At 37.0% G+C, this 20,334-nt stretch overlaps 1 protein-coding gene across 2 annotated transcripts in view; it reads right to left on the minus strand.

The window, feature by feature from the left end:
* Window positions 1-9,432: 9,432 nt before the first annotated feature.
* CABCOCO1 (ciliary associated calcium binding coiled-coil 1) overlaps window positions 9,433-20,334 on the minus strand; it is a 104,644-nt gene continuing 93,742 nt past the window's right edge. The window contains exons 6-8 of one of the 2 annotated variants that reach the window (XM_007963336.3): window positions 15,947-16,069; window positions 15,125-15,265; window positions 9,433-10,184 (exon numbers count right to left, since the gene is read on the minus strand). In XM_007963336.3, coding sequence (XP_007961527.1) covers window positions 10,110-10,184; window positions 15,125-15,265; window positions 15,947-16,069 — 339 coding nt within the window. In that variant the 3' untranslated portion in view covers window positions 9,433-10,109. The remainder of the gene's footprint in view (window positions 10,185-15,124; window positions 15,266-15,946; window positions 16,070-20,334) is intronic. The other variant, XM_007963337.3, reaches the window with a different exon arrangement.

The raw sequence follows: 20,334 nt of genomic DNA on the forward strand, positions 1-20,334 counted from the left end.
GGATATTGCTGCCATTTTTGGACTATAAAGGAACAATATTGGGGACAAAAGCCAAGGTGCTGGTGAGGGCACCACAGATAGAGAAATGATCTGGGTCCTCCATGACATCATGAAGGGTCTCTACATCTTATTTTTGTTATTTTTTGAGTCATTTTGGGTTTAGAATTTTGCTTACTTGCAGCCAAGAATATGCCAGCTGATTCAGGTGGTACCCATCACAAGTGGACAACTACTGACTGAGCATGTTTGCAGGAGGGAAAAACAAAGTTCTGTTTCTCTTTCCAACTCTGTGTATGATCTGACTGTGCCATTTATTTTAACCTCTGGAACTGTCTACTATCCAAGCCAGATTAATACTTCAGAAATACATACTAGTGTTTAGAACTGGGTATAATTAATATCCATAGCAGTCAACACATCAATATTGGCTCTGCTGAGGGACTTAGCTGGGTTCTTGGAGTAGGTATTTAGTAAATAATTTTTAGTGAATTAAAGACTATATCAGCTGAAAAAATGACCTTGGCCTAAGGGGCAAATTACTAGCAAATTAGTAATTTAGGGTCTTGTTTTTTACATTTCTTATTAGAGAAATCCCAAGCCAATCATAGACATTTTAAAAATTACTAGCCTCACTTGAAGGAGAAAGTAGCTAAGGTGTGGACACTGGTAGAAAATTCCTAAGTGTGCAATTCATCATACTTGTGAAGCTCAGTCAACTATTTCATAGAATGCCAGTTTAGGAGGGACTGTGGGCTTATATAAACTAAGAAGTAATTACCTTATGTAATAAAACTATAAGCAGGTCCCTAGTTAATGAATTTGCTAGTTGTTTTTCCAGTTTATAGACATTGACCCATATGAGACATATTATGTATGCATAACATAGAAAGACATATCGATTGAGTTAATTAGAACAGGCTAAATTGTTGTAAAGAATGAACCCACGAATGAAGTGGCTCTAAGACATGGAAGTTTATATTTATTGCTCATCAGACAGTCTGGATGTGTGCTCCAGGTTGGTGAGTTTCTCCTGTCATGTGTTTATTCAGGAACTGAGGCTGGTAAGTGCACTGTTACCTTCAAATTCTCATTGTCCTCACTGCTATGCAGCCAGCAGGAGATGAGAGGAGAGAACATGCAGGAGGTGTTGCCTGGTCTTGAGCAAAGCCCTTAACATAGTCAATTTCACTTCTGCTCACATTCCACTGGGTAGAACTTCATCACATGGCCATACCTAACTGCAAAGGGATCTATCTGGGAAATGGAGTCCAGCCACATGATTAGGGAGAATGGGAAAATGGATTTTGGTGGGCAGATTCTGACACATATATAGGGAAATAGAAAGAGCACTGGGCTGGAAAATATCCTAATTGGGGTGACCCCATCCTCCCAGGTCTCTTCTTCATTCTCCCTACTGCAGCTAGAGTAATCCTTGCATAATGCAAAATGCCTGTCCTTCACCAACCACCTCCAAGTTCTACTTAAAATCTTTTAGTAACTTCTGATTGTATTTAGGACAAAGACAAACCTCTTTACTCTGCCTTACAAGGAGGTTCTGCATTATCTAATCTCCACTTACCTATTCATCCTCAACTTTGAAAAATGCTCTTTCTTACTTAGAGACTTCAGCCACACAGGCCTCCTTTCACACCCTCTGCCTTCCATATTTTATTTCCACAGGGATTTGCACTTGCTATTCCCTTCGCTTAAAAACTTCCTCCTCTCCTTGCTTAATGAGTGCCCAATTCATCCTTGACATGTGACTCTCTACTAGAACCTTTCTTGATTTAGTCAAATTTCTCTATGTGAGCTCTTGCTGCAGGGTATACCCTTTTTCATAGAATGCATTATAGTTTTTTAAAACTAATTGTTTATGTGATTGATTAAAATCTACCTCTCTCAGTAGACTATAAACTCCATGAGGCAGTGGTTTTATCTGTATTGCTGATGTATGCTTAGCATAGCTTCTGACACACAGAAGACACCCAATAAACATTTGTTGAATATAACCATGTTTGAATGCATGAATGATAATGTGGATGCTAATTTGGACTTTGCCATAAATTACTTGTGTTATTACAGTGTCTTTTCACTTTCCTGGCCCTCAGTTTCTTTATTGTGAAAGGGTTAAACTAGAAGATGTTTAGGACTTTTACCACCATGGTCCTATGGTAGTACTATTTTTAAATCGAATCTTGTTGGTCATGGATTTTGTTTGATCATTCAGTTATGCATACTAAGCAAATGCAACAATTCTAGCTCTGACAAAATCAAGTGAGAACACTTTTTATTTGGAATTTTTGACTATTGCAAATTCAATGCAAACTTTAAATTTATCCTAATCCATAAAGTCCAATAACAACCCAAAAAGGGACTGGGTAGAGTTAATGAAAAATTATCATATCAATTTTTATATTAAAAAAGGAAAAAAAATCCATATTTTGTTGGTCATTGTAACAGTTTAACTCAACTCCCACGTGAGGTTGGAAGATGAGTACTATGTTACTTTTATTCTGGTTGAATTTGGGCCTTGGTTTTGTGAAAGCTATACATGTATTGACAATGCATTAATATAAAATGTCACTGGTATAAAAACAGGGCCTAGGGGCCGGGCGCAGTGGCTCACGCCTGTAATCCCAGCACTTTGGGAGGCTGAGGCAGGTGGATCACGAGGTCAGGAGATTGAGACCATCCTGGCTAACACGGTGAAATCCCGTCTCTACTAAAAACACAAAAAATTAGCTGGACGTGGTGGCGGGCGCCTGTAGTCCCAGCTACTCAGGAGGCTGAGGCAGAAGAATGGCGTGAACCTGGGAGGTGGAGCTTGCAGTGAGCCGAGATCTCGCCGCTGCACTCCAGCCTGGGCGACAAAGCAAGACTCCATCTCAAAAGAAAAAAAAGACAAACAACAACAACAACAACAACAACAACAAAAACAGGGGCTACATTTTTCCTCTTTTTGATTTTGAGATGAATATATTCAATGAAAATATTAATAACCAGGCTATTTTGATCTCTTTTTTTTTTGGTGCTAGGATGGCAGGTGATATGATTATTACCAAGCTTGATTTCAAATAGCTGGATAGCATTTATTTGTTTATGTATTTATTGTGTTTTCCATGTTATATAAAACAAGGACTGCTCATTTAGAGAAATCTTAGCAGAATCTAAAGAAGCCTTACCTCATTGTGAGCTGCTTGAGAGACTGGAGCCATTCTATAAATGGTTGATTTATCTCTCTGTCTCTCTCTCTCTCTCTTTTTGCTTTAGAGATGGGGTCTCACTCTGTCCCCCAGGCTGGAATGCAGTGGTGCAATCATAACTTACTGCAGCCTCGAATTCCTACGCTCAAATGATCCTCCTCGAATTCCTACGCTCAGTCTCCCAAGTAGCTGGGACTACAGGCATGTGCCACCAGGCATGAATAATTTTTAAGTTTCTTTTGTAGAGATGAGGGTCTCTCTATGTTGCCTAGGCCGGTCGTGAATTCCTGGCCTAAAGCAGTTCTCCTGCCTTGGCCTCCCAAAGTGTTGGGATTACAGGCGTGAGCCACTGTACCCAGCCTGGTTGATCTCTCTATTTAAGATCAGCTGATAGAACACATTATAATGTTATGCTATACAATGAGTTTGGTACTAAAAGAAATCAATGTCCTCTGCTTTTATAAAGTATGCATATTTTTGGAAAGTTTCAAATTCTACTGTGGAACTAAGAAGGTATGAATAGGTCCAGAACAGATGAAATTTACAATTACCTCTTTAAAATGGGATGTATTACTTTCTCTTTTTTCTGAGCGTATTTTTTCTAATTTGCAAGATGACTATATTTGATTTTCCATGTGACATTTGCAAGGGGGTATCATTTTATTAATAGTGACATCTGACTGTGGGCATTTTTTCTTCTAATTAATTTTGTTTTGACTAAAAGTCTTTTAAAAAATTAATAGATTTTATTCTTTTAAAACAGTTTTAGATTTTTTAAGAATAGTTGTAGATTTGTAGAATAATTGAGCAGATGGTACAGAATTCCCCTATGCTGTCCCTACTCCAGCACTGCACACAGTTTCCTCTTAGTATTATTATTAATCTTACATTAGTATAGTACATTTGGTGCAGTCGATGAACTACTATTGACACATTTTTATTAATTGAGATTCATAGTTTATTCATATTTTTTAAGATTTCCTTTTTCTGTTCCAGAATCCCATCCAGGATACCTTATTACATTTTAGTTGTCATTCTCTTTAAGCTCCTCTTGGCTGTGATATTTTCTCACGCTTTCCTTGTTTTGATGATTTTGGCAGTTTTGAGGAGTACTAATCAGGTATAGACTGTTCCTTTATTGGAATTTGCCTGATGTTTTCTTCATGATTAGACCGGGGTTTTAGGTTTTTGGCATGACGATCACAGAGATCTTCAACATTTTCACCTCATATCAAGGGTACATGAATTAACATGATTTATTGACTGTTGATGTTGACCTTGATAACCTGGCTGAAGCAGTGTTTGTCAGGTTTCTCAACTATAAAAGCATTATTTTTTCCATAGTATGTTCTTTGGAAGTCACTATGTACAGCCCATACATCAGTGGAGTTACACTCCTCCTCCTTTGGAGTGGAGTATCCACATAATTTATTTGGAATTCTGCAAAGAAGATGTGGACCAACATTATTTTAAGTAAGTGGGTTTATATGGGTTTGAGGATTATCCTTATAAGAATTTTGTGGTTATAATTCTGCATGTTATTTTGAAAAAATAATTCACTTGTGTGTCTTCTGTCTCTAGATTATAAACGTCATTAATTCCATGGACTCCCTCAAGTCAAGGACCTTAATTGTCTTCTTTCATTGTGGTACTTAGAAAGACCAGAATAAATTACAAGCTAGATTAAAAGGAAGAAACAAACACCAAAATGACCATCGAAGACATTTTCAATGAACATTCTCTGAAGCTAAAAATTATATTAACATAAAACACTTTGGCAGCTCTGACAAATAAAATATGATAAACCAATCTTCTTCACTCAAGGTACTTCTGTGAAAAGGAAAGTCATCCTGAAAGCAAAAGGAATTTTTAGTATTCTCTCTTTGGTTTGAAATTATTTTGATCTGGATGGAATTATTTTGATCTGGATTCATTTTTCTTTGGAAACTTAAATTAATAGGTATTTTGGCTGTCACGAGGGGGTCTTGACTTCTCTTATTTAACAAATGAATGTCCAGGAAACAAATGACTTTCATGTCCAGAAGAGGTACGTCTTCCAGAGGCTGAAATTTGAGATGTCAGAAGTATTTCTCTTCTACAATTGTTGGGAAAAGGAGCACATTTATTCTCTAGGGGAACTGAAACATAATGAAATGCAATCTAAGAACATGCAAACTTATTATCTACCAGGATGATTGAATGGTTCCAATCAAATGAAGAATAGAAATAGGGGCTTTATATTCAGATTTCTGGAAAAATGACTCCACAGTTATATTTAGGCACAACAGTGCCTGCAAATACCTGAAATAGTGGCAGTCTGTGGCTTGTTTATAACATAATGAATATATTTGCTCTTTGAAACTTATCATGGGATCTATGCAAAAAGTTTCCCAAATTATTCCTGCAAATGGAAGAAACATACTTTATTGTGGATGATGAGAGAAAAGCTACTCCTAAGTGATAGGTTGGTATTATTTTTAAACTGGCTCTTCAGAGGGCAACCTTTATGCCAAAGACTGCTTAGAGTAGGTGGACTCTGTCACTTTAAAAGAGTCAAACATTTTCTTTATTTCTCCCTCTCTTAGAAACTGCTATGAAGTGTTGCTATGACATCATTAGCAGTAGGACTCTTTTTATAAGAATATTCCCTTTTCCAGGTCTCCATGGCTAGAAGTCTTGGTACCAGAGAGATGACCTTTTTAAAAACACAAATCTGATGTCACTTGCTACTTAAGGTTTGTCAACAATGAGTCCTTGTTTTTAAGTTAAAAATAAAAATCTGTGGCCAGGCGCAGTGGCTCACGCCTGTAATTCCAGCACTTTGGGAGGCCAAGGTGGGCAGATCACGAGGTCAAGAGATGGAGACCATCTTGGCTAACATGGTGAAACCCTGTCTCTACTAAAAATACAAAAAAATTAGCCGGGTGTGGTGTCGGGCGCCTGTAGTCCCAGCTACTTGGGAGGCTGGGGTGGGAGAATGGTGTGAACCCGGGAGCGGAGCTTGCAGTGAGCTAAGATCGCGCCACAGAACTCCAGCCTGGGTGACAGAGCCAGACTCCGTCTCAAAATAAATAAATAAATAAGTAAAATATAATAAAAATAAAAAATAAAAATAAAAATCTGTAATGTGGTCCACAACCCCACAACAGCGTTGGCTCTGGACAATTCTTCAGCTTCAGCTTGTGTCCCTGGGACTTGGTACATGCCTCGTTCTGTCAGAAACACATCTTCCTTCACCTTCTCTTTGGTTAAATTTTCTTGGGCCCAGCCCTGATGTTGATACCCATAGGAAGATTCTCTGACCTTTTAGATGCCACCAAGCTCCTTTGCCCTATATTCTCCTAACTCCCTGAGCTTGTCTTTATCACAGTTACTATTAACTGCCCCCACTAAGTTATTAGGGCAGATACCATGTCTATTTGGCTCACCACTAAATGCCCAGGCAAATAGAAGGTGCTCAACGAATACATCACAATGAATAGATGAATGGAAATGAGTTATATATTCTATCCTTGGATACATTTTTCAAAAACTTAGTATACTCATTAGCATAAGCAAGTTTGTTCCCTTATTATAGTAATAAGGGAACAGCAACAAACTTGCTTATTCTAATAATACTATCATATAGTAAGGAAAAGGAAAGGTCAGGTTTCTCTTTATTTCATGTCAACTACGAGATGGCTAGATGAAGATAAAGGTTAAGCACTTGGGTTTTGTGATCATACTGGCCCAAGTTCCAAACTTAATTCTACCACCTGCAGGCAGTACGATCATGGAGAGTTACCTAAACTTTCTCTGTATTCCAGTTTCATCAACTGTAAAGTAGGTCAGACTTGGTTTGGAAGCCCCGTCCCACCAATCATTAAATGTGTAACTCTGTTTAGGTTAATAATCCCTCTAAGCTTCAGGCTCCATAACTATAAAATGAGGCTAACTATTAAAGACTAATAGTATCTATCTATCTATCTATCTATCTATCTATCTATCTATCTATCTATCTATCATCTCTCTCTCTCTCAGGGTTATTAGGAAGACTAAATGAATATAGTCTTCCTAATAACCATAATATATATATTATTATCACACATTATATATGTTAAATGAATATATATATATATATTTTCTTATAAATATATGAAAAGGTGTTCAACCCATGTGGAGTAAAACAATAAAAGCAAATTAAAGCAATAGTGTGACATTATTTTCTATCAGAATATCAAAGACAAAAAATTGACTAATGTATGTTGTTGGTAAAATGTAGAGAAAGAGGTATTCTTTTTTTTTTTTTTTTTGAGACGGAGTCTCACTCTGTCGCCCAGGCTGGAGTGCAGTGGCCGGATCTCAGGTCACTGCAAGCTCCGCCTCCCGGGTTCACGCCATTCTCCTGCCTCAGCCTTCCGAGTAGCTGGGACTACAGGCTCCCGCCACCTCGCCCAGCTAGTTTTTTGTATTTTTTTAGTAGAGACGGAGTTTCACCGGGTTAGCCAGGATGATCTCGATCTCCTGACCTCATGATCCGCCCGTCTCAGCCTCCCAAAGTGCTGGGATTACAGGCTTGAGCCACCATGCCCGGCTGAGAAAGAGGTATTCTTATACGCTGTTGGTGGGCATACAAAATGGTGAAATATCTTTGACAGTATCTAAGAATATTGGAATGCATATACAATTGGACCTAGGAATTCCACCTCTAGAGTTTTGTCCTACAGGTATAATCATACACATTCACAAAGATGTGTGCGCAAGGGTGGCCATGCAGCATGGCGATAACAAACTGCTGGAAACCAAAAAGTTCAGCAGGAGGACCCATCAAAAAATCATGAAATTGATAAAATGAAATATTAACATGGTTGCTAAAATGTACTGATAGGAAATTCTCTCTCCGATATATTACTTGCTGAAAAGGAATGCAAAGAGCAATATTAAAAAAAGACCACTTATGCATGTATCCAATTGTTTGAATGGGCAAAAAATACTTTTGAAAGTTGTGGTTGCTCTTACTCCTATTATTATATCTTCATGTTGGGTTGCCAGAGAGATCCCTGGGCTTCTCCACCATGGAAAATACAGGAGAGCAGAGTGGCAGGGTGGCTACCATGGGATGACTTCAACAGAGGGAGAGGACATGCTGCCCCACAGGTGCCAGTGGAGAGACAGAGAAGGCTCGGAATTCTGGCAGACAGCCTAATCAAGCAACTGGGCAATGGGTATTAGGGATGGGCAGAGGCATATTGAGTCCTCATAACCACTTCAAAAAAAAGTATTACTTCCAATAACAGATGAGCAAATAGAAGTTGAGTAGCCTGTCCAAGGTCACACACTCACCAGTGTGAAGCCAGTATCACACTGTGGGAGTCTCAGTCTAGAGACCACAGCTTTAGGCATGCTTACATATATTGTCTCTATATGGTGTTTAGGGATCCTAGTGCTATTTTGGTTCAGTCTTAGAGTCCTGATACTTCTGACTGATATCCTTGCTCAAATAAGCACTCTTTATTGGAAATGTAGGCCTATTCTGTGCCAACGATTGCACGTGAAGCTGTTTTTGGTGATTCCTGGTAGCTCCTTTATTCCACATTTGCAGTCTCCCCAGTTTCAGTTTGTTCTGGAGAAAACACCGCTTGATGGAATCCAGACTTCATGAGCCCTCCTACTGATCTGCAGCCATCAACGTTTTCATTCAGGAAGGACAGCTCAGAGAAGAAACACATCTCCAGACCTTTTAGTCTTGGAACCGCAGGAACAATAAACATTGTTTTACCTTAAAAGGTACTCTTACTTCGCTGATCAGTGTAGTTAGAAAATTACCAAATGCTGTCAGATCTGCCTGTGCCCCCAGTGAATATATTTTGGGCAGTTTCTTTGAACTGATGGAGAAAGTAGGGTTAAAGCTGATATTCAATCAAGTGTCACCCAGATCCAAGTACTGTATAACCTAGAAAATTTTTGAAGAAACTGCTCTCCATTCCAGCATACTCTGACGTATAAGAACTTTGGAAAAGAGTTTGGTAGTAATTAATTGATTTGTCCAACTGGGGACAATCAGCTGGCAAATTGATATTTTTTCTTTTGAAATTATATTTTAATAAAGGTATTTAAAGACTTGAGATTTTAAAAAAATCATTCCACTGCAATATAATGGTTAATTTTGGGAACTCTATGAGTTTGATTTGTATTTAAGATTTTTACAATCTATATATAGGTTGGTCTTTAATAACCATTTATACATTGCTTCTTTTTATATAGGTCATGTATTCTCCTGGGAGAGTAACAAGATTAGAAATAACAAATACAGTACAGAATAAATTAAAGTGCTTCAAACTGCATTATATAATTTCAGAAAATTGGTTTCACACTGAAACGTTTAAATAAGAAAAACAAATGATTTCAGTAAAAAAAAAAAAAAACAAAAAAACCCTCGTATATGCACTTGAATTGCTATTGTTTAACAAATTTTATCCTCAGTAGTGTGGTACTGGTATCTTTTCACAGTGTTCCAGTAATGTGGCAGTTCATTTGGGTCAAAATGGATAAAGTTATTATCATTTTTCTTTATTTCTGGTTATTTAAAAAGTTGGCTTCATTCTCCTTGAAGATGAATAGCATTTATTAGTCAAAACGTCAAAGGACTATCATAAAAGTAATTGTATTTTTATATATAATTCTCCAAACTCTTGTATACAAAATATTCTTATTACACTTGGTGCAATAAATTCAGAGGCTGTTATGGGATGGGAGATAGCAAAATTGGGACCAATACTTTCCTAATTACTTAGGAAAATAAAAAGTGGGGCTTGGTTTTCCTTTCACAACTAAGTGACGGAGATACGACGCTCCAGAGAGTCTATTATTCTGACTGGTTTTGTTTGTTTCTGTGAAGTTTAGCATCACTCTCCTTGTACTGAGTCCTCAGGCCTTTTTCAATTTTTCTATTCGTGCATTAAAGGCCTCTTCCTGTATTTGCAGTTTTTCGTTTATCTCGGTCTGTGAAGACAATCATAAAAAACGTGGTTATGATGGAGCTATCTTTTGCTGCACATTGTCTTTGTGGTTTTGACATACTATAGTGCCTAAAGACAGACATTATCCCTCACACACCTTCCTGTTTTGCAGACATAGCTGTGTTTCAGCCTGTAGTGATGTGATAACACTTTATCATATTTCTCTGCACATTTCCAATGTATAGCATGTCTGCTATGAACAGGAAGTGGTATTTGGACGGCCATTTTTCACATAGCCTTGTGTTGGAAGATAGGATAATTTATCTGTATTTTCAGACAGACTTTACCAATAAGCACCGAATCAGAATAACTGCTTTGGGCTCAGTTATTGCAGTGCTGTGGGTCCCTCCACCCATCTGCAATGGATGTCTGTGTCTTCTGTGTAATACATTCTAAATGAGATCCCAGGAAGCTTCTGTTGCAAAAAAACAACACAAATAATCTTATAATTAGAACAATTCCCATAATTAAGAGTATTCATCATACATTAGAACTCTTGGAATGATGCCACTTTGTGGTATAGTTTTGGTAAAAAAAAGTAAGCAATTACTCTCAGGTTTTGTGATTGCCGAGGTGGTGATAGCATTTTGCCTCTGGCAGTGATCTTCTGTGGACTCATATTGCTACCTGCACAATTCCATAAATACTTTCACATTATCTAAACATTAGTAGCCCTGGAAATGTCTTCCCTTTTTCACAAGGGATAATAAAATTAGGTACAGAAAAACCAGTGGTGGTTGACGTGGCAAAATTGGTGTTTTTGTTCTTGTTTAGGTGATTTAAAAAATGTCTACCACTGTATAAGGAGTAGCTTATACACATCTGTGTTAATAAACTCAAAAGGTTACATTTCTAATAGCTGTAACATTATTTGAGGGCTTCAGGGTAACTGTACTTTGCAAACCTTTTCTTATTTTAATTTAAATAGAAGAGATTTTAAAAAATCAAATACTGTTTTAAGCCCAGATATAATTTTTCATATTTATTTACAAGAGTGTAACTATAACAGATAGTTTTGAAATGTCCATGCTGCCTTATCTGATGAGATTTGATCTCATCTCACAGTAAGATATGATATTTCTGGAAAGATCATGTATGTGCCAACAATTCTGGGTTCAGAATTCTCATAAGTATGAGTCTTTTCTGATTCAAGCTTTAGTAAACCTTGGGATCAAGCTCTGGCCTCTGGTTTCTTATCTTTTCCTTTCTTGGTGGTTGGGTGGAGGAGGCAAGGAGGGATGGAACTGTCCTCCAGGTCACAGAGGAACTCTTTCTTTAGGGTGTACTGACTCTAAAGAAATCATCATCTACACATGATTTTAGGTAGGGTCGAAAGGAGCACTGGTCTCGGACTGGGACGATCTAGGTACTAGTTCAGCTATGTCGCCTTAGGTAACTCATTTCACCACCTGGATTTTAGCTCTTACCTTAAAAATTAAGTAGGGGAATAGGATTATGTTAACATCACACTTTAGTTTTTGGATTCGTAATTCCAGCTTCCAATTTTGTGATATACTTCACCAATGTTATCTTTCATTGTTATGATGTCATGAAATACTTAAAAATCTGTTACTCCTGCCTCATTAAAATAAATTTATGGCATACAACATATTGGACCACATAGGGATTAAAACGGTTTGAAATAATTTTACCACAATTTCAAGGGATTGGGAAGAATTGCTCCACTCAAACAATTGATTCTTCCCACTTTCAATTAATGTCCCTCTATGCCCACCAGTAATCTCATTTCTTTTCAGCTAAGGATTAATGTGCTTATCATCTACCAGTTTCTGTTTCACTACCGCATAGGGATTTTACATTCACTTGGAGGCCTTTCTGGTATTTTACTGAGACAGAAATTATCAAAACAAGTGTAGGCCTTGGGAAAAGGTTCATGAAGGTGCACCTAAAAGAGTGGCATACTGACAGAGGTGAATAATGTTTCAGATCTCCAGACTTCAGTGCTTAGTACTTTAGTTCAGTCACAACCAGCGGAGTTTGGATCTAAAGGCTCTACTTCTAGTCAAGAACAGGCTGCCATTAGCCACTTTTCTTTATCATTCTTCAGAACCTTGCTGAACAGACAAACAATCCTGCAAATACTGTGGTTGGGTCTGGTTCTACTTTTTTTTTTTTAAGGAAAAAAAAATAGGTTCAGTAGTCTCTCATTGACCACTTCTTTGAGATGATCTCACGCTCAGCTTTTCTAACCTGGAAAATTCAAGTTGACCTAAAAACATCTAGCGTCCCAAGATGGCAAACTTCCCTCAAAGTTTTTACATTATTTTACCCTATTGCTTAGACAGGGCCAACAGCCAACATGTAATGTAAGAATTTAGTGTTAGCATTCATATTTCTCTGAAATGTAGTTCTTTAAATATATTTAAGTTTGCTCCATTGGGTATAATTTTTATTACACAACTCAGGGCCAAAATAATTTCATTTTGAATGTATCTTTAAAATTAAAATACCTAAACTATACAGGCTTAAACTGTTTTCTCTATTCAGTATAATTTTAATTAACATCTCAGGGCCAAGATAACTTCATTCTTAATAAATCTCTAAAACCATAAAATGAGTCAATGGGAAAATAAGTGAATTAACATAAAAAACTTATGGATTCATACTACATTTTCAGAAATTTCTGTATTAGAGAAGGTAAAATATGCCTGAAACCACATAGAAAAGGAGTTTTGAAAAAAACTGTACTTAAAACATGAATTATTTACTGCCAGTTTTTTTTTTTTTTTTGCAAAAATTGTAATAACAGTATGACCTTTACACAAAGGAGGAGGAAAAAAACTGTGGAAAAATTTAAAATATCTCACAAGCAGTAATTCATTAAATGTTCCTATAGCAGGTCAATGTATTCAAATGGCATATATACACTGATCACATAGCTACCTTTGAAAAGGGATATGGCAGTTCTTAGAGCAAGGAACACTGGAAGGCAGGTTTTAGAAGTGGAAAATAACCTATACATCTAAAATAGGAGGAGGAATTTAGGTGAGCAGAGAGTAATTACCCAACTTGGAATCTGACCAAGACACAAGGGTAAACACGGAAAAAGTGCCACACCACGGGAGTATTAACATCCAAAGTAGTCTGGTTGTGATATTAGAAGTTATGTGGTTTTTGTGGATAGCACTGGAATTAGAACTAGAACCCAGGTCACAGCTCCCATTCAGGGTCTTTCATCAGTTGTCGACCCTGGGAACTCTGGACAAATAACTTAAGTCTTTCTGTGTCCCATTTTTCAATTTATCAGGGGAAGTGCCTGCCTCACTCACATGGAGTTTACTAGGATTACTGAGAGAAAATACATAAAGGGGTTTGCCATCTCGAGCCATTGTATAAATCCACATCATCATGCTATTTCATTGAAATATTGGCAGTAATTTGGCCCAGGCTGATATCTACAAATCCACTTACTATGGAAATGATTGTGGCACCTAGCGGATCTGCATCCCTGTCCTCTGGTCCATGTCCTCTCCGTGCTTAATTACATTTAGGTGAGCAAGCTATTGAACCTCCAGGATGGCTTCAGGCCAATGGGAAGATAACATACAGACACACAGCTATCATACAGAGTAGGGGTATAAATGCTGTAGACTGTAATATTGAAAATAATTTCAATGAATAGTTAAAAACATACTGTTCACTGCATGGAAGACAGCTTTGGTAAAGACGTTTTCGATTTTTTGGGCCTGCAAACAATTCAGTTACTGTCTAGTAGTTCCTTGGCAATAATTTCAGAGCTGCAGGATGGCAAAGGAGCCCAGAGCCATGATTATACATAAACTATATTTAGATGAAATGTTATCAAATCTAAAAAGGAGATATGTTCTGAACTCAGCTTAATTCAACTGCACTCTGCCCTTCTACACAATAACCAGTTATTACATTCATGGGGTTGTTAACAATAAAGCTTTGTGTAAAACGTGTTCTTCCACTATTTCTGGTAAACACTAAACACCCCTTATTAAGCTGAGGACTTTGGCTGAGCCTGTTGGCACCAAATCATTAAATGTTCGTGTAAATAGTGCAATAACATTTGATGATTAAACAAGTAACAAGGTATGTTTATGCCAAGCTAATCTTGTGCTCTTTTAAAATTAGTTGTTAATACAGTGGGCTTTTAATATATGGTCTCATGTTCAGATGACAACTAAATCTTCTCCTGAGGTGCATTAATATTTTAAATATGCACTAGGTTGCCCTCCTGATTTATAGTCATTTCTAAAGAAATTGCAAGTGTACTCAGAATATGCATTTTACTTATTTAATCATTTGGCCTGAAAAATTATGTGAATTCCTGTAAGTCTTTGAGTTGGGGTAGAAATGGCTGTTTGTTTTTTGAACAGAATGAGAAAGAACTAAGCATAAACCTAAGCCAGTTAATAAATCATTGGCAGCTGCTATTCATATGGCTGCTGCCATCACTATGTTCGTGTAGTTATTGGTGTAAACTGCTTAGTCATTAATGATAGGTGAAAAGGAACAAATTGTCTGAGAGGCAGTTCAAAGATCTGAAAGTCTTTAGAAATTTGGGGAGAAGACTTAGCTAAGGATTAAGATTTGATCTTCAGTGTTTACCATTTAGAAATGCACTCCAATTCCTTTTGCATGAGCAACATTTACAGCTTGACAAGATATAAAGCCTTTACCATGTTATTTTTTGGATTTTGTTGTTGATTTTGTTAACTGATAACATGCACCACACTAGATGCTGTTGGAAAATCTATTTTGTGATCTTACTGAATCTCTGATGACGCAACTGAGAATTACGTGAAGCTGTTAAATTGAACTTCATCATAAGCATCACTCGTGCTGGCCGTGTGGGAAGTGTTTATAGACATTAAAGTTAAGGTTGGCTAATTAACCAGTAATAAAGTAAGTGAGCATACTATCAATACTGAGTACCTGAATGCTGATTAAAATGTCATCTGTGACTTGATCTAGCACTGATTTTACATCTTCAATGGTGAACCCAACTAAAGGATCCATGTTTGAGGTGTCAGTTTCTGGCTGAGACTCCTCAGGACTTTGTTCTTGATCCAACCCCTAGAATATTGAAGGTAGACAACACACAGGTGATTTCTAGAGCATTCGGTGATTTATATGGAATGTAAAACTTCTTGTTTTAAATTTATTTTATTTTACTTTAAGTTCCAGGATACAAGTGCAAAATGTGTAGGTTTGTTACATAAGTGTACGTGTACCGTGGTGGTTTGCTGCACCTATCAACCTGTCATCTAGGTTTTAAGGCCCGCATGCATTAGCTATTTGTCCTGATGTTCTCCCTTCCCTTCCTTGCCCACCCTCCAACTGGCCCAGATGTGCGTTGTTCCCCTCCCTGTGTCCATGTGTTCTCACTTGAACCTCAAATTTCTATTGGATACTTTTCTAGCAGAAACAATGTCAATCTGGAGGGAGATTTTGATTTGATGTTACTCTGCATTTATATTCCCATTCATAAGGATTATGACAGATCAAGTCATGGTATCAACGTGGTGCCTAGGGGAAAGTGAAGGTGGAGATTAGGAAGGGTGGGGTGCAAAGGATTAAAATCGCTGAACTACCATCAGCGGACTCATCTTTGAATTGACACTTCGAGAAATATTTGTATTTGGTTGGGAAAAATCAGAGGCAAAGAAAATGAAGAAAACCTCTAGTTCGTTTCCTCCCACCCCAAGAGAATATAATGATGAGGTTGGGTGAATGAAAAGACAAAAAGAAACATACCTTCATTTCTGTATCCAATGTTGTGGGGGGCTCTATGAATGTTGAATAAATATCAGATGAGATTCCTTCTTCCAGGGGATTTGGGAAAGGGCTACATGCAGACTTGACAACCTCTATCACTTGCTGATGAGAAGAAAAAAGTTGAATTATGACACAGCCTTTGGTGAGCAACCACAGTTTCGGTCAGTTCCATTACATATGTACCATAGTTCCAAGTCTGTTATCTTTCAAGTGCCACCTCCTTTGAATTTTTGATGCCATTGCCCTCTTGGTTCTCTAGTGCTTTTTGAGCTCCATTTCTCAAAATTAACACTTTGTTTTCCCACTGTCTCATTCCCTTTCTATACTCTGTGGTTTACGATTTCATGTAGTATCTCCTCGATCTTAACTGTTTTGTGCTTCAGTATCCCCTTTCTCCTGACTATAAGCCCTCTGTAGGTGGAGAATCAAGTTTTAGATGCTATGTGTATCTAATTCTCTAGTTCTGGCAGAGGATTAGGTGTTTAATACACTTAATGACATCCTGATGGGGACTGCTATGACTCGGCAGAATGTAGCTGCTGAAGTGGCCATCAAGAACTTGGTGATGAAGACGATAAGGGCTGCAAAGGTTAATATATGAAGCCGGTAGACAAGGGAGGAGATTTGCCAAACACACAGAGGGCAAGGCAAGACTTCACTATGAGCATTGAAGAATTCTTTAGCAGCAGCGTGCCACTCAGAAGGAGGCTGATGGTTGGTTAACACTGGAAATGAAGGAAAGGAGAGTCAAGGAAGCCAACTTTGGCAGTGCCCATCTCACTCTGTCTCAGGGGAGGGAAAGGGGAGATGAGGGTATTCATAACATTAAACATTTGATTCATTTAATTAGGTGTTGTTCTAATTCCATGTTTAATAAGCAATATTTTGGTTATAATTTGAATTCCCATCCCAGTTGATCTGTAGAGACATGCCCACTTGAGGGTTCTCGTTTTCACGCCTACTACATGCCTCATTGTAAATTGATAAATTGTTTTACTTTATAGGAGCCTGTTATTGTGGCCCAGAGATGAAGTCACCCACAGTATGCTGACAAAGTCAGGCCCCGAGATTAGAGCTTCAAATGTAAGTTTGAAGACAAAAATTTGAAAATGCATAAATTCACCAAATAATTATCATCCTGTGAAGCCTGAAAAAGAAAAACCAATGAAATAATCATGAATTCATTTTTAATGTCTCCACGATATTTCAAATGAATTTGTATGTTACATGTCACCATTTAAATATTAACATTTTTGATTTAGATAGGTTTTGGAATGTACTGGAAGCTAATTTTATTTTTGGTCTTACAAATGCTTATGTGTTTTGCGTTGAATTAATATTATTAATTTTAACTTGATTTTATACAAAGTTGCTGCTTAGTGTAAACATATAGAAGCCCCAACGTGTCCTAACTTTATAGGCAAAAAGATTTGGGAACCAAGAGGTTAAATGATTGGCCTAAGGTCAAATAATTACTTCTTGACAGGGCTGGGAGTTAAACTCTGGTGTGCTGACTTCTTGTCCTTTGTGGTTTTCAGTAAACTGTAATACGTCATTAAGTTGCCATATTTGGAAATTACTGCTATTATCAAGCACTTAATTTTTATTCTGTTAGGTGACATCATTCTAGATTGTTTATCTTAAGTCAACTAAATGTTAATCAAAATAGAATATTTAGAAAACATATCAGAACGGTTCTTTTCTGTTATGCACTTCCACGAGCCATTGCATTTTTCGTAAATGGGGCATACAAGAATTTCATCTTCCCACAAAATGATTTGTACCTTTTTTCAGCACTCTTGTTTTTCATCCTTCCTTTACCTTCTATTGCTCTTTATCTTACCAAGCTAGGAAAAGGAGACAGCTAAACATATTTTAGTGGCCTCTGAAACATTATAGGTAAAATAAATAAGCTGCACATGGGAATCAGAGACAAGGGAAGATGATGAGGTATTTACTTAGTGGTATAGACTTTAGTATACACTGAGGAACAGGAGTGGGGGTGGTGGGGATGAGTGAGACGGCAAAAAGAAGAGAGAAAGGAATTGAATGGAGTTTACTGAATTTACTGCAGGCACTGAGATAATCTGCAAGGTAAAAGTGTTGTTTTTAAGGCAGTAGAATTTTCTCTGGTCTACTGTCACCATATTTGTCTTGTTGCTGAGCTTGGCCATACACAGGCTAGGCCTTCCTGCTCACTTGCCCTCACACCCTGTGGAAGTTCTCAATAGGTTGCCTCTCCAGCCTGGTAGTAGCAGATTCTACCATCGGCCCTTTTCTACTTGTACCCATTTCCCCATCAGATTATACACTTAAATGTAAGCAGGTATTTGTGTCCACTTCTCTCATTTCTTTCTCTCACATCCCTGTGCTCTGGATTTCTTTATAAGGCTCATCTGAATGACTCACCAACTACCCAGTTTCCTGGTCTTTGGCACCGTGTGTGTGTGTGTGTGTGTGTGTGTGTGTGTACTGAGCACACACTTGGAAACTTGGAACTTCCCAGCTTCCACATCATCATTTCTTTGGTGGAGTGAAACTCCCAAGAACCTGAAGTTCTGACTGAGAGTTGAGCTTTTCTTTGCCCTCATTTTTATGAGTGTAGCCCACATAACTATTAATTTGATTTAATTGGTGCACAGAAACTAGGGGGTGAGAATTTCTTCAGGGTGTTTTGCATACTATTAGTGAACCAAACCCTAGCTCTGTTTTTCTTTTTTATGAAGAATTACGCTTAGCTGTGTTAGTGAGATACTGCAAGGGAAAGAAATGTCCCAATTTCAGAAGAGGGTAAATATAAAGTCTTTTCATTAATAATAATAAAGTACATTGTCAAATATATGGTTTGAAATAAACATAATGCCCAGAAGCATCACAGTGATTTTTTTCACATTAAAAATGGTAGCCTTTTTAAAAAGCAAGTTTAAGGAAAATGAGAATCAATAATTGTGGTGAGAGCCCAGAGCCAGAAAATATGTTTAAATGAAACCGTCTGATGCAATAGTTTCTTTAAAAAATACAATTAGGCCTTTGTATTTTTTTTTAACAAAACCTCATGTTTTACAACATTGCTGGTTCTGTAATAAAATCTATTTAAAAACAGAGAGACATGGTCAGCTTTATTAAGTTAGATTTTCTGAAAGAACGTTATAATTTCCTCAAGTCTATGAATAGTTGAAGCAAATTAAATAAAGCTAGTTTTATAACTATTTTTATACATTCCTGCAGAATTGTAATTGTCTCATTTTTTTTTCCTCAAAAGTCTAATATGTTACCTCTTAAATCTGGAAAAATAAAAACAGAAAAGGATCAAGAATGTTTATTAAAAAAACACTCCTATTTGGTACCCTGATTTAGCAACCTCCCTTTTTCTATATGAGAATAGCACCCATAATCTTCAGATCAGGAAACAAAGGGAAGGCCTTTAAGTGAGTTGCCTGAGGCCTAATGCCGAGATTAAAAATCAGGAGTTTCTGATTATACACATACATCCATTTGGCCAAATGATTGGTTTTGCTTGACTTTCAAATACCCCCTAAATATTACTTTGAATGTAAAGCAATAAATGTGTTTCTCTTGCCATTTTTGAATGCTTGAACACAAATGGAAATAATAAAAACAATCATGTTGTTCCATGTGAATGCCATTTATATTTTTTCTGATAATGAGCAGACCATTTGAACTAAGGTGAGTACATTAAAAGCTCTAATAAAGAAGAGAATAGATTTCTAAACAGAATAATGGACTGTTAAGTGAACATACAATAAATAACATCTACAGATGTGGTTGCTAGAAAATTAGTTTTGCATAACTTGCCAATATACATTTCCCCCAGATGTTATCTGTTACATGAAAATTAAGTTAGTTATATTGTACATTACGTGCACATTGCATTAGTGTTATTTAAGATGGTTTACATCTTTACCTGACTTGTGCTACGGTATTTAAAGTTGAATTGTGCTTTAAGTTGAATTGTGCTATAGTATTTGAAGAATATCAAGTAAATGGCTTTTTGGCACAATTTAATACTCGTAAGTATAAAATTTCATTGCCAAACATTATGTATCTTAAAAAATCGAGTTTGTTATTTACAAGCCAAATAAAATCATAAGAAATCTTTTAAAAATTTGCATATTCAAAATAAAATGGACATCCGCCATGGGAATAAATACTAAGAATTTTGAACTCTCTTGGAACTAAGTACAGGGTCAGTTTGGATCTAAAAACATGCTTATAGAAATTAGACTCTGTTTCTAGATCTTACTGTGTCTGAGAAGTGGTATAAAGATTTTATCTGAAAATTTGATCACTTCATGCGTTCTTTTTTCTACTTTCCGTGTTAACATTATCAATAGTATGAGCTCTGA

This window comes from Chlorocebus sabaeus, chromosome 9 (assembly GCF_047675955.1).
Source record: "Chlorocebus sabaeus isolate Y175 chromosome 9, mChlSab1.0.hap1, whole genome shotgun sequence".
In the NCBI taxonomy this organism is placed as follows: Eukaryota; Metazoa; Chordata; class Mammalia; order Primates; family Cercopithecidae; genus Chlorocebus; species Chlorocebus sabaeus.